This window comes from Cebidichthys violaceus, unplaced genomic scaffold, assembly GCF_023349555.1.
Source record: "Cebidichthys violaceus isolate CVI_PGR_0920_01 unplaced genomic scaffold, fCebVio1.0.p SCAF_36, whole genome shotgun sequence".
In the NCBI taxonomy this organism is placed as follows: Eukaryota; Metazoa; Chordata; class Actinopteri; order Perciformes; family Stichaeidae; genus Cebidichthys; species Cebidichthys violaceus.
The window spans coordinates 2,171,535-2,185,497 of NW_027176550.1; the positions used below are offsets into that span (position 1 = coordinate 2,171,535).

A 13,963-nucleotide genomic window follows, 5' to 3' on the forward strand; every position below is an offset into this window, starting at 1 on the left:
TGCAAAGAGTAAACACAGAAAAGTATTTCTTCTCCTTCTGACTCACAGTAGACTTACTGAAAGGCGCCACCTGGTGGTGGACGTCGTGCAGCACAGACACCAACATGAAGTCCAACATGTTGAACGTCTCAGTGAAGACAAACATGTTACTGCACTTCATTCAGAATAAAGACTCTCATAGAGGATGTGAAGGTAAGGTCCATCGGCATCAACGATAACCAAATTCAGAGCCATAAGCGTCCGCCTCATCATCCCAACGCTTCAAATAGTTTCAGATGTGTCTGTTACATCTGAAACTATTTATATAATAATACTAATTCATACGTTTGTGTTGTAACAGAAATACACTTTTAACTTTCAAATTCTTATTTATTTATGCAAGAAAAATGTGCACATTGAATTATCCATAAAGAAGAAGAAGAGCATATAGATTGAACAGAATGTAATTTACATAATATTTTTGCTCTAATTTCATTTTACAGTAATTGCAGCTCTAGAATTAAACTAGTAATTATGTGTTCAGTAGTGTTGATCATCAGGTAAAGTGCTAAATAACACAATAATCAGTCATATTTTGAATCAGGTTTAGCAAAAGGTTCATGAATTCAATAAATTGGTTTATGTCATGAGAAGTACAGCTAATTAAGAATTTTGAAGATGTTTATATGGATCTGATATGTGATCAAAGTGTCAGAGTTGGTAATCGTCTCTGTTCACTGAGCACTACAGTATTACACACAACTTGCGTTTCTAGACCTCCCTCTCTGGATAGAATGGCGTCTCCAGGACATCTTTGTCCTTCTCTGATGTCAGCAGACCTTTGCTCAGGAAGTCACAGATCTTCTGCCATGACTTTATCTCTGAGCACCAAAGTGTGGCTCTGGCTCTGATTAACTGTGAGACTTCAGTCTCGCTGCCTTTGGCCAGACTGATGCTGTCTTTACAGATGAAGAAGACATCCATGCCAATGAAGAGAGCATTGAGCCCAATGGATAATTTCCTGGCTGTGTTTGAGAGGGCAAGGGTCCCTTTGACTGCTGCCTGACCAATATCTGATACTTCTGACGACACCCTGGAAGCGTTACGTAAAGCTTTTCCTTTCTGCAGTGCCTTAAAAGCAGAGACATCTGTCTTAAGTGATTTAATTTTCCATCCAACTGACACACAAGTCTTCAGCATAGAGAATATCTTGTCATATTCTGCTTTCAATTCAATGTTAACAGCTGGTTGAGTGGACACCTCTTCCAGACAATCCTGGATGATCTGCACATCCTCCATGAAGTTCTGGAAAGACTCACTGGCTTTGTTCTGATAAGTACTGTTCACGCCAATCTCTGTGGCAGTGGTGACCGCACTGTTGACTCCACTGGTAATTCCAAGTGCTGTCCCACCTATTACGAGACCTAGAGACACTCCAGCTGTTACAGGAATTAATAGCAAACCAACGATGGACATCACAACTCCAGCTGCCCCCACTGAGCTGCCTGCCACACTGGAGATCTTTGCCCCCTTGTTCATCCTGTCTAGCTGAACAGCACATTGCTCCAGGTCTTCCAGAGACTGAAGCATCCTGGGCCTTCGCTCGCTGAACTCACTGATGAAGTCAGAACATGACACTTCCTGGAACAAGAAGACCATGCGGAAGTGCTGGTCGACCCTGGGGAAGAGGAGAGACACAATTTAAAAAAGAAAATGCATAGATTTTCAAAAGAATAGCTTTTTATATATATATAAAAAAAATTCCTTTAACAAATCATTGATATTTGGTATTTTTTTACTTTTCAGTCTCTCCTTCATGACATTCATGACGTTTCACCCGCTTATATTTTTTAAGTAACTACATTGAACTTGTAGCAGACTGACATGATGTCAGTATCAAAGGGGTGACTGTGGCTAAGTGGAGAGTCTCATGTCAATGTGTCCTTGAGCAAGACACTTCACCCCAAATTGCTCCAGCTGTGTCTACGGTGTGTAGAGAGATACTGAATTGTAAGTCGCTTTGGATAAAAGAGTCTGCTAAATGACTGTGATGTAAAAAGTTGACTTGTGCGCTGGAGGATGAAAACTAATGGGAGACCCCTTGTCTAGATTCACGTTAGTGGACGTACACTGGTTCACTACAAAGTTATCAATATGAAAATAGTCTGTGGTTGAGTACAACTCCACCTCTTCACTGTGGTCTCAACTACAACACACTACACCTGTGTTAGTGTCTAGCTGTGCTAGCAGCACGGGTCTGTGGATGGCAATGTTGGCCGGTCCTCCACAGCTATTGGATGGATTGTCATGACATTCGGTAAAGATGTTCATGGTCTCCAGTGGAGCTCAGCCTGTTGAAAGGAAAGCCATCATGGCTTTCCTTTCAACAGGCTGAGCTCCACCAGTATACATTCACCTGCTGTGAGCACACAGCTGCAGAGACTACGACTACAGTTGTGGTCTATACCTATGATGCCACAGTCTTAAAAATTAAGGTGCTAAGGGCTCTTTGATTTGTCCTCAAAGGAGAACCCTGGTTGGTTCCTGGTAGAACCTTTTATAAAGGTTCCCTGTGGAACCCTTTCAGACCAGCCTGGTCTCCTAAAAATGTGGATTATGTTTGCTTTAGAAACATCACAAATAAGTTTCAAATGTGTCCATGGTGGTGTTCAGAACCCATCTAGAGGGTTCTACTGAGAACCCTTTTATATTCCAAGGGTTTCATCTAGAATAGGGAGGAGAGGGAGTAAAGTTTGCAGCAGCAGTAATCACCTGTTATTATAACATACTGAGGTTCCTTTTAGTTAAATGATGGTGCGTTCATGCTCCATTCCAAAAAACATTTTTATTGGACGAAGGTAAAATATAATGTTATCATGATGTGATAAAATGTAATCTTGTAAAATTTAGTTTTGGTGAGAAACTTGAATAGAACCAACCCATACATGGGAGATGCTTACCGGATTTTCTGGAGCTGATTAATGTGACAAAGCATTCTTTGCATTTCATCTTCTGACAAATCCACATCGAGGTCCACCAGGGTTTCGTCGTTCATCTTCAGGCAAAAGTCCCTGAGGGAGCTGTGAAAGACACGGTTGCTAAGAATTTCTACTGGAGATGTTTCATCCTAATTTAAAGAAATGATGAAAACAAAATGTGTTGTTGGTGAAATGTCTCTTTACCTTTTCTTTAACATCTCACAGATCTTCTGGGTGGTCTGAATGTATTCGTTCAGCTGATATGACAGCACTTCCACATTCTGAAGTTTGGGAAGGAAGAAGACACTTGCATCTCTTTTAAACTCGAGGAGGAGAGGGCAGATCATCCGTGCAGCAAAGATGACAACCTGAACATGTTCAGGTCTGATCCCTTCTGGCAGATGTAACACCGGGTTCTCCACCGTGAACACATGAAGTGAGGTGACCGCGAGATTCTCCACTGCATCCAGGAAGCAGTGGAGCTCCTGCAGACCTCCCAGAGTGTCCTTCAGCACAGCAGCCAGCTCTTGTTGATCGGTGACTTTTCTTATCTCTATCAACTCTGTCTTCCTTGCATCCGTCCATGTAGAGAGCCTCTCACAGAATCCTCTCACTGAGTCAATATGGCTGAGGGTCTCTTTGATGTATGGGCACAAAGCCCTCTTCAGGGTCTCTCTGTAACATGTAGACTCATCTCAGTTAGGGGAAAGAGGCAGATGGATTACTGAATGGGTCTCACTGGCCTTCACATACAAAATGTTACTCAAAAAGACACGTACCAAACAGGAAGAGACTCAAAATGACCACAAAGAAACATCAACACAACAACAAAATGAGGCTAAACAATGATGAAGTCTGTGTGTCTTGCTCCATTGTAGAAGGGCCTTATTGCCTCATAATCCACCCATGAGGGAGGGAATAAAGTTACTTGACAACTGACTGCAGGACAATAGTTCATAAAGTGATTATGATTGAATCATTATATCTATTTTATCGGCTCATGATGAATATTAAGTTATCATTTACACACAGTTGCTATTTTTGTGCCCCTCAAATAAAGACATGTATGTAAATGTCTATTGTGTTATATAAGAAATAACACATCTTTAGTAAGCATTTGATTTTCACGGAATCAAAGCCCTCATAAAAAGGTAGGTGTCAGTGTGGAAAGTAGATAGAACCACTAAACATTAGACCTTATTGTAAACATAACTTTATCTTATTATGCTCTGATAATATTTGAGGCTTTGCATCAGTAAAAATATTCAAACTTTACCTTCTCCCCGACATCTGTTTGTCTTCACTTGGTACGATGTCTGCAACTCCTAGTAGCTTCAGATATTACCTGTGGAGACAAAATGTAAATAAAATGATGGAACAAACTAATCAAATAGCACTGAGTGAAGAACCTTGTGTGACCAAACTTCAATCTGCAATTCACTCCGTTAAGTTTGGTTTTTATCATTTCTTAATCTACACATGAACCACACTCACCTCTGTCTTCAAGGTGAGGCAGAACTTTGTTCAACTGTGTTATTGTTGAACAGACAGGTGTAACAGCATGTAGTGAACACTACAGAGATGACCTGAGATCACTGTTGTCCTCTTTAGTCGTCTGGTATGTCTCCAGCTCTTCTTCTTGATGTTGTGGTAAATTGGGGCGGAAACATTTTTCACTACTTTCATTTTCTGCTCTGTATTTTTTTTTGCCTCATATCTGTTTGGTTTCTCAGTATTTCTTTCTCTGTCTGTATGAGGAGGTCCCACAGTTGCTGAATCATTTAATTAATCCTTCATTTAATTTCATTAAGATAGGATATAGAACCTTATCTTTTAAAGCATAAATAAAATGTATTATCATTATTTTTACTGTTTGTCATTCATTTGGTTTACCGGAATGTTCTTGCCTCAAGGTTCATTCGGTGGTTGTTTGTGCTCTACATCTCAATCTTTGATACCAGCTTCTCATGTTTGTCTGCAGTAACAAATATAATCCTAGAATGATGACGAGTTAAATAAGATCCATGCATTTATTAGATAATCGGAAACACCGTCTGATAATATTTTAGGCTTTGCTGTGAAAAGAATCTGGAGTCTTAGCGGCAGCAGTACAAATATTCACACTTTACCTTAGCTCCGACATCTGTTTGTCTCGTCTACTGCTGAGGATTCTCCGTTAAATTTGCTTTCGCTTTCGTCTCTTAACCCATATATGAACCACACCCACCTTTTTCTTTAATCTAAACACATCGCTCCTGTGCATAGAGGAGCTGTAGCAGCTGATGTACTGATAATTTATTTATACAAACATAACATTTCTAGAGGTGTCCGGTTACATTAAACGTTGGTCTGTGTCAACGCTTCATCTGATATCTGCAGATTCATAATCCTAGAATGTCAGATTACTGTTGCTGCTTCTTTCTATGTTGGGACTCTCGTCTTCCAATAAAACAGGAGTTCACTGTAGTTCTCCAGTGGCTTTTCTCAGCTGCTGAACTTAGGACTACAAACTGCAAAGAGTAAACACAGAAAAGTATTTCTTCTCCTTCTGACTCACAGTAGACTTACTGAAAGGCGCCACCTGGTGGTGGACGTCGTGCAGCACAGACACCAACATGAAGTCCAACATGTTGAACGTCTCAGTGAAGACAAACATGTTACTGCACTTCATTCAGAATAAAGACTCTCATAAAGGATGTGAAGGTAAGGTCCATCGGCATCAACGATAACCAAATTCAGAGCCATAAGCGTCCGCCTTATCATCCCAACGCTTCAAATAGTTTCAGATGTGTCTGTTACATCTGAAACTATTTATATAATAATACTAATTCATACGTTTGTGTTGTAACAGAAATACACTTTTAACTTTCAAATTCTTATTTATTTATGCAAGAAAAATGTGCACATTGAATTATCCATAAAGAAGAAGAAGAGCATATAGATTGAACAGAATGTAATTTACATAATATTTTTGCTCTAATTTCATTTTACAGTAATTGCAACTCTAGAATTAAACTAGTAATTATGTGTTCAGTAGTGTTGATCATCAGGTAAAGTGCTAAATAACACAATAATCAGTCATATTTTGAAACAGGTTTAGCAAAAGGTTCATATAAATTGGTTCATGTCAGGTAATTAAGAATTCCTCAAAAATACATTTGGATGTTTGATGCAGTGAGCTGGAAGAAGGATGTAAATGGAGTGATAATCGTCTCTGTTCACTGAGCACTACTGTATTTCACACGACTGTTTCTCTTCTTTCTCTTCTTTCTCTTCCACTTCATCAAATGGAATTCTCCTTCCTGTTTCTCTGCGTTTCTTGATCTCCCTCTCTGGATAGAATGGCGTCTCCAGGACATCTTTGTCTGTCTCTGATGTCAGCAGACCTTTGCTCAGGAAGTCCCAGATCTTCTGCCATGAGTCCATCTCTGAGCACCAAAGTGTGGCTCTGGCTCTGATTAACTGTGAGACTTCAGTCTCGCTGCCTTTGGCCAGACTGATGCTGTCTTTACAGATGAAGAAGACATCCATGCCAATGAAGAGAGCATTGAGCCCGATGAGACCGGCCCTGGCCGATTTGGAGAGGGCAAGAGGCCCTTTGACTGCTGCCTGACCAATATCTGGGATCTCTGCCGCTACCCTGGGAGCGTTACGCAACACTTTCACTTCCTGCACGGCCACTCTGCCAGCACCTACAGCCAGCTCTTCACTTTTTAACACCTTCATAGCTGAGGCCGCATCAACAAGACAATCAATACCTTTACCAATAATACCAGCTTTACAAAGCACCTTGCCTACTCCCAGAGCCACATCTATCGGGTCGGTTTCCCTTTTGGTGACCTCTTCCAGACAACCCTGGAGAATCTGCACATCCTCCATGAAGCTCTGGAAGATCTCACTGGCTTTCTTTTGATGTTTACGGTTTACGCCAATCTCTGTGGCAGTGGTGACCGCACTGTTGACTCCGCTGGTAATTCCCATCCCCACCCCAGTCATTGTCAGAACGAGAGACACTCCAGCTGTTACAGGCATTAATGCCAAACCAACAATGGACAGCACACCTCCAGCTGCCCCCACTGAGCTGCCTGCCACACTGGAGATCTTTGCCCCCTTGTTCATCCTGTCCAGCTGAACAGCGTTCTCCTCCAGGTCTTTCAGAGACTGAAGCATTCTGGGATGTCGCTTTTCGAACTCAGTCATGAAGCCGGAATGTTCTCCCTGAAACAAGAACACCGTCCGGAAGTTCTGGTTCATTCTGATGAAGAGAACAGAAAAAATGAAGAAAGACTAAATAAGACAACTCATCTCAGAAGGTTAGCATGTTACTTTATAATTCAGTATGAACAAATAGAATAGGAGCAGAACGGACATTCCCATTCAAATGAACGTAACGGGACGGTCAGAGTGGCGGCCATGTTTGTGTGCACCGCTGCCATTGAGACCGTTGTAGCAGGCTTACTTCTGTATTAACTAAACTGACTTAGCAGTGAAATAGCAACGTTATGCGGTGTAGAGAGTACACGAGTATAATGTATTCACTTAATGCTTCATCCACACACTCTTGTCACAGCGTTGGAAAGCACACTGCTACCGCTACATGGGTGACCACTTCGTTCAGCTCATTTTCTGTAACCAGTCTAGTATTAAAGCATGCTGGAATTAGCAAGCTAACTAGCAGATAGCAAGCTAGTTAGTTAGCTAACTCCACCACGCTACAATGAGACACTGCTTACAGAAAATGAGCTGAATAGAGGGCTAGTGGCCAGCGGCAGAGCTGGGTCTAACGGTGCTTCCGCCCCATGCCGGAGAAGGACAAGCTAGCCTAGCTAGCTAACTAGCCAGCCATCCGTCTGGCAAACACGTCACTAACTTGTGTTGTCATCATAACAACAAACACAATGTTCTCTTGCACTTGTCCAATTACCACAGAAAACAGTTAAACGTCTATTCTAATGCTGCTCTATTTCTATGGTTTGTTAGGTCAGCATGATAGCATGCTAACATTTGCTAATAAGCGCTAAACACGACATATAGCTGAAGTTGATGGGAATGTCATTAGTTTTGCAGTAATTTGGACAAAATAAATTGGTTAATTTGGACCTTATGGGGCTCTAAAGGAAAAGTCAGAGGATCATCAGAGTCATTAGGATTCATCCTCTGGAGACAATGAATATCTGAATGAAATCAAACATTCATGCAGAGCGGGAACGTAAACAAGTAATAATAATAAAAATTATTTTGTACTGTATTTCTTTTCTGCAGTATGCATTTACATCACACACGTGGGGAGAAAGAGCCATACATGGTAACACTTACCTGATTTCATCCAGCTCATTAATGTGACAAAGCATCCTTTGGACGTCATCTTCAGACAAATCCACATCGAGGTCCACCAGGGTTTCGTCGTTCATCTCCATGCAAAAGTCACTGAGGGAGCTGTAAAAGACACGCATACATTTTTTATAATAGAGGTTTATTTTGCAAAATGTGCACATTATTTTGAAATGTGTCTTTACCTTTTCTTTAACATCCCACAGATCTTCTGGGTGGTCTGAATGTATTCGTTCAGCTGATATGACAGCACTTCCACATTCTGAAGTTTGGGAAGGAAGAAGACACTTGCATCTCTTTTAAACTCCAGGAGGAGAGGGCAGAACATCCGGGCAGCAGTGATGACAACCTGAACATGTTCAGGTCTGATCCCTTCTGGCAGATGTAACACCGGGTTCTCCACCGTGAACACATGAAGTGAGGTGACCGCCAGATTCTCCACTGCATCCAGGAAGCAGTCGAGCTCCTGCAGACCTCCCAGAGTGTCCTTCAGCACAGCAGCCAGCTCACTCTGCAGCTCTGCACGCCTGCTGTCTGCAGTCACCTGGGTTACCTTGCTCCTCATGTATTCAGAAAAGGCCTTCCATCTGTTCTCTGACTTGGTGACATGGTCGACGCTTAGGTCGATGTTGTCAACCCTTTCTTTGATGTCTATCATCATGTGCAACTCTGTCTCCCTCCCAAGCATCCATTTTTGGCTCCTCTCACAGAATTCCCTCACTGTGTCGATGTAGATGAGGGTATCTCCGGTGTAGCAGCACAAGGCCTCCTGAAGCTCCTTTCTGAAACACAAAACGTCTTCCAGTTTGTGAAAGTTCAAAACTAATTCAAACTAAACTGTTGCTGTGGAACTTCAGGAAGCTTTGGACAGGAGTCAGACAGACACTCTTCTCCAGAGTGAACTCTTTATTTTGCTTTCAATCTCAGACAAGTCAGACTATCTTAGGTCCGATCCAGACACCAGAATACTGTGGTAGACGGCATTAAAGAGTCTGGTAAAGAAGACCTGACTGACTGTGTAGAAAAGGTGAGAAAACTCTTCAGTGGAAAAACTACAGCTGGATCATCTGAACATAGAGCTGGAACATTGTGGTCAGATTCTACGGCTGCAGGATAAACTCTCTGTTCTAACTAAAGCTACACCTTTGAAGGGCTCAGGCATCTTTATCAATGAGGACTTCCCTGAATCCATCCGCCAAAGAAGAAAAGAACTAGTCCCAGCAATGAAGGCAGAGAGAGAGAGAGAGAAAGACAGAGACAGAGAGAGAGAGAGAGACAGAGAAAGAGACAGAGAGACAGAGAGAAAGAAAGAAATAAATAGAGAGAGAGAGAGAGAGAGAGAGAGAGAGAGAGAGAGATGTGACATTGCATATTTGAGATACAACAAACTCATTGTCCTTCCACCTTCATAAAACTCACATCAACAAAGAAACGTTCAGAGTCTGAATCCTGAGTCTCCAACATTAGGAATGTATGAAGTACTTTTTAGATTTTTTCATATCTGTATACATGACTCTGTATGTACACTATGGTCTACAACAAATCTGCTCTGGAAGGCCAGACCTTTACACCTATGGTCTACAACACATCTGATCTGGAAGGCCAGACCTTTACACCTATGGTCTACAACACATCTGATCTGGAAGGCCAGACCTTTACACCTATGGTCTACAACACATCTGATCTGGAGGGCCAGACCTTTACACCTATGGTCTACAACACATCTGATCCGGAAGGCCAGACCTTTACACCTATGGTCTACAACACATCTGATCTGGAGGGCCAGACCTTTACACCTATGGTCTACAACACATCTGATCCGGAAGGCCAGACCTTTACACCTATGGTCTACAACAAATCTGAGCTGGAAGGCCAGACCTTTACACCTATGGTCTACAACACATCTGATCTGGAAGGCCAGACCTTTACACCTATGGTCTACAACAAATCTGAGCTGGAAGGCCAGACCTTTACACCTATGGTCTACAACACATCTGATCTGGAAGGCCAGACCTTTACACCTATGGTCTACAACACATCTGATCTGGAGGGCCAGACCTTTACACCTTTTGATCCCTCTACCAGTGACTCTTATAATTCGTTGTAACACATTCTCTACTTTTCATCTGAATATAAAAAGTCTTCCTAGAAACTATGACAAGTTAATTCATTATGTCTATTTACTGAAGCATGATTCTTCCGTTATTGTCAGAAACATGGCTTACTGAGGACTCTAGAGACATCTTTAAAACACAGTTCAGTTCACCGTGTAGGAGAGGATAGATGTGGAGTATCTCTGTTTATTCACGGTGACGATGAATTCAACATCAGGGATGATCTCTCTCTGAAGTCAGAGGATGAGGTGGATCTGTGTGTTTAGACTCTCTGGTGTCTCTGGAGGACAGAATGTTCTCGTTGGTTATTTATCGCCCAGCTGACTCAGTCATCAAAGTGTTCAATGACAGTCTGTTCAGTTCTCTTGACCCGATGAACCTATGTTAAACCTTTTAACATACATACTCCTGCTGGGGATCTTCTCAATATTCTTTACTCTAGTTACTGTTTCCTCTCATTCATAAAGCAACACGAGTTACAGAACATTCAGTGACTTTGATTGAGAACATCTGAACCAAATCTTTGAGTGAAGGAACCAAATGTGGAGTCTTGTATTCAGACTCGTCTGATCATTTTTCAGTACTCTGTAATCTAGATCAATAGAGCTAAACATTGATGCAGAAAAGAGTTATGAGCAAATCAAATATTTCTAAATGTAAAGATATTCTTACCAGTATTTCATGGGATGATCTGTATGTGGAGAATAACGTTGATTTGGCATATCAGAAGTTTATGAAAGTTATTAACCTTAAGCTCTGGTTCACTAGAGATTTACTGAAGCTGTACAGAAAATGTGTTTCAAATCCCACGCCTCTTACTCATGGGGCTTATAAATCCTGTAGAAATGATGATACCCATATCATTAGATCTACAACAAAGACATATTACAGTGAAACATTTATGAAGTGCTCAAAAGATATAAAAACCATGTGGAAAGTAATAAATCAGGTGCTGCAAAGAGAAAGGACTACCCAAGAGCTTCCTTCACTCCTTTTGGACGGTGACATTTCTCTTGATCTGATATCAAAGAGACACTAAATGACTACAAAGAGACACCAAACGACTACAAAGAGACACCAAACAACTTCAAAGAGACACCAAATGACTACAAAGAGACACTAAATAACTACAAAGAGATTCAGAGACACAAAACAATAACTACACAATAAGACTACAACATGAGCTAAATGACTACAAAGAGACGCAGAAACACAAAACAGCTACAAAGAAACAAAAACTACACAAAAAGCACACAATGACAAATAAGAGACGGACAAAAAACAACTACAGAAAATGCAAAAAGACAACAAAAGAACTACAAAATGACTAAAAAGAGAGACAGACTCACACGACTTCAACAAAGTAAACTACAAACAAAAAAGCCAAAAGGGAGAATACTGGATTCACCATAAACTATACAACACAATAAGTATGTGTATGTATTTATATGTATGTATGTATGTATTTATGACTAAAAAGACCCACGTAGATGATTGGATGGAAAAGAGGACAGAATAGTTACCAGAACACAAATCATTATCAACGTGTTCAATGACTTCCTGTTTTCATAAAACTTCATTTTAAACAACATTCTACATATTCTTATGAACACAATAAGTTACACTAATCTATTTGAACAGTGAAATGATTTCACAGTGATTGATGACACACTGAAAACTGAGAAGTGATAAATTCACTACATGAAACACTGAAATAACTAACTATTGTGTGGTCTTTAGGTTTCAGGCATCACACATCTGTCTGTTAATAACACACATTCATCTGTCTGTTAATAACACACATTCATCTGTCTGTTAATAACACACATTCATATTTAGACTGTAGACTGTTGTGTCTCGTTCAGACTAAAGCAGCTCAAAGATGTGAGCTCGTTACCTTGCAGCAGACATGTTCCTTGTTGGTCGGTCGTCTTCAGGTCGTTTTATTAAGATGGTTCGAACAGAAACAGATCTTTACTCCTCTGTGGACGGAATCTCTTAAATATCTGATCTTCAGGAGTTTTCTTGACGAAACGTCGAAAGATTGACGCGGCTCCGTTTCGGTTTCGTTTCTCCACATCATCAGGTTGAACCGAACAACAACACCCAGGCTCGAGTCTGCTGAGTTCAGATTATTCAACAGCTGAAACAGTGAAGCGGTAAAACTTCAAGCACCAGTTTGATTCTCGCGATGTCACGAGATCACGCGAGAATCGCTTTATTTCCTGAAGTCTTCATGTCGGAAATGTGATGATGTGACCTATTATTATATATAATTATATGTATTTATATATATATATATATATATATATATATATATATATATATATACAGTGTATATATATGTGTATCAGATCTGGATTGCTGTATGCTTTGCCAACGAGGAAAACGCTACAGTGACGTCACTACCAGCGGCAAGTTTAAAAAAGACTCGCCGAGATCAGGCAGTTCTAGGCGGGTAACATGAGCGCTGAGCCCCGGTGCTGCTTTACTGCCGGTCCCGCTAGTAACGCCTCACATCTCCGAAATCGTCGGAGCAGATTTTTAAATCGTCTGAATCTTGACAAACCGACCACAGATGTGATGCTTCAACAACTCACTTCTCGCCTAAAAACATCCTAAAATGACTTTCTGTGACTCAACAACAGTAGTATTTAGAAAGTTTAAACTTCCAGTTGTGTGATTTCTCCTCCGCCATTGTTTCCTGTTGCTGGTGCAAAATGCATTCTGGGATATTTGGCTGTCCACAAGTACAGACAAGTCACCTCCGATGAACCCCCGGTAAAATGGGCGGAGCGAGTCACATCCGGGCATTTTGACCTTGCTTGGCTCAATGAGGACTTTGAATTGGATCAGAACTTTGTGCTGAGACTGATGACGTTCCACAAGTCCACGAGAACACAAGTACAGACAACACAAGTCCAGGAGAACACAAGTACAGAGAACACAAGTCCAGAGAACACAAGTACAGAGAACACAAGTACACAAGAACACAAGTACAGACAACACAAGTCCAGGAGAACACAAGTACAGAGAACACAAGAACACAAGTACAGAGAACACAAGAACACAAGTACACAAGAACACAAGTCCAGGAGAACACAAGTACACAAGAACACAAGTACAGAGAACACAAGTACAGAGAACACAAGTACACAAGAACACAAGTACAGAGAACACAAGTACACGAGAACACAAGTACAGAGAACACAAGTACACAAGAACACAAGTACAGAGAACACAAGTACACAAGACACAAGTACAGAGAACACAAGTACAGAGAAGTACGCATATTGAGAAAGGCCAGTGACTGTAAAGGAAAAGTTCTCTTTCTATTGGAGGGTTAATGTGGGAACAGTAGTACACTGTACTGGAGTACTGTACTACTCGAGTAGTACTCGAGTAGTACAGTACTCCAGTACTCCAGTACATCAAATGTAGAAATGGTACAAATGTCCAGAATCACTGCTCTATTTGAACCTTACAGAGGTTGAATCAGTCTAAACACTGCTGGTTAAATGTCGCTCTGCAGCGTCTTCTGGTGTAAATGTGAAGTGGTCT

At 41.1% G+C, this 13,963-nt stretch overlaps 2 protein-coding genes across 3 annotated transcripts; both read right to left on the bottom strand.

Annotated features, from left to right (window-relative positions):
* Nucleotides 1–388: 388 nt before the first annotated feature.
* On the bottom strand, nucleotides 389–5,132 carry LOC137884051 (apolipoprotein L6-like). Of its 2 annotated transcripts, none has more exons than XM_068725708.1 (5): nucleotides 4,452–5,132; nucleotides 4,234–4,302; nucleotides 3,162–3,632; nucleotides 2,940–3,059; nucleotides 389–1,657 (listed from the first exon to the last, which is right to left on the bottom strand). In XM_068725708.1, the coding sequence occupies exons 2-5, from the start codon at nucleotides 4,245–4,247 to the stop codon at nucleotides 751–753; spliced, it is 1,512 nt and encodes a 503-aa protein (XP_068581809.1). In that variant the 5' UTR covers nucleotides 4,248–4,302; nucleotides 4,452–5,132; the 3' UTR covers nucleotides 389–750. The 2 variants fall into 2 exon arrangements, with proteins under 2 accessions (XP_068581809.1, XP_068581808.1); XM_068725707.1 differs by having other exon boundaries at nucleotides 5,087–5,124.
* Nucleotides 5,133–5,826: 694 nt separating this feature from the next.
* LOC137884143 (uncharacterized) lies at nucleotides 5,827–12,518 on the bottom strand. The gene is made up of 4 exons (XM_068725843.1): nucleotides 12,300–12,518; nucleotides 8,474–9,070; nucleotides 8,274–8,393; nucleotides 5,827–7,212 (listed from the first exon to the last, which is right to left on the bottom strand). Exons 1-4 carry the CDS (start codon nucleotides 12,311–12,313, stop codon nucleotides 6,186–6,188), a joined length of 1,758 nt encoding a protein of 585 aa, XP_068581944.1. The 5' UTR covers nucleotides 12,314–12,518; the 3' UTR covers nucleotides 5,827–6,185.
* Between the last annotated feature and the right edge of the window lie 1,445 nt (nucleotides 12,519–13,963).

Excerpts from the sequence above, each read along its gene's own strand:
- LOC137884051 (XM_068725708.1), bottom strand. Across the intron at positions 3,060-3,161 it reads TGTGAGATGTTAAAGAAAAG|CTCCCTCAGGGACTTTTGCC; the intron begins GTAAAGAGACAT and ends TGTCTTTCACAG. Across the intron at positions 1,658-2,939 it reads AATCAGCTCCAGAAAATCCG|GGTCGACCAGCACTTCCGCA; the intron begins GTAAGCATCTCC and ends CCTCTTCCCCAG.
- LOC137884143 (XM_068725843.1), bottom strand. Across the intron at positions 8,394-8,473 it reads TGTGGGATGTTAAAGAAAAG|CTCCCTCAGTGACTTTTGCA; the intron begins GTAAAGACACAT and ends TGTCTTTTACAG. Across the intron at positions 7,213-8,273 it reads AATGAGCTGGATGAAATCAG|AATGAACCAGAACTTCCGGA; the intron begins GTAAGTGTTACC and ends TCTCTTCATCAG.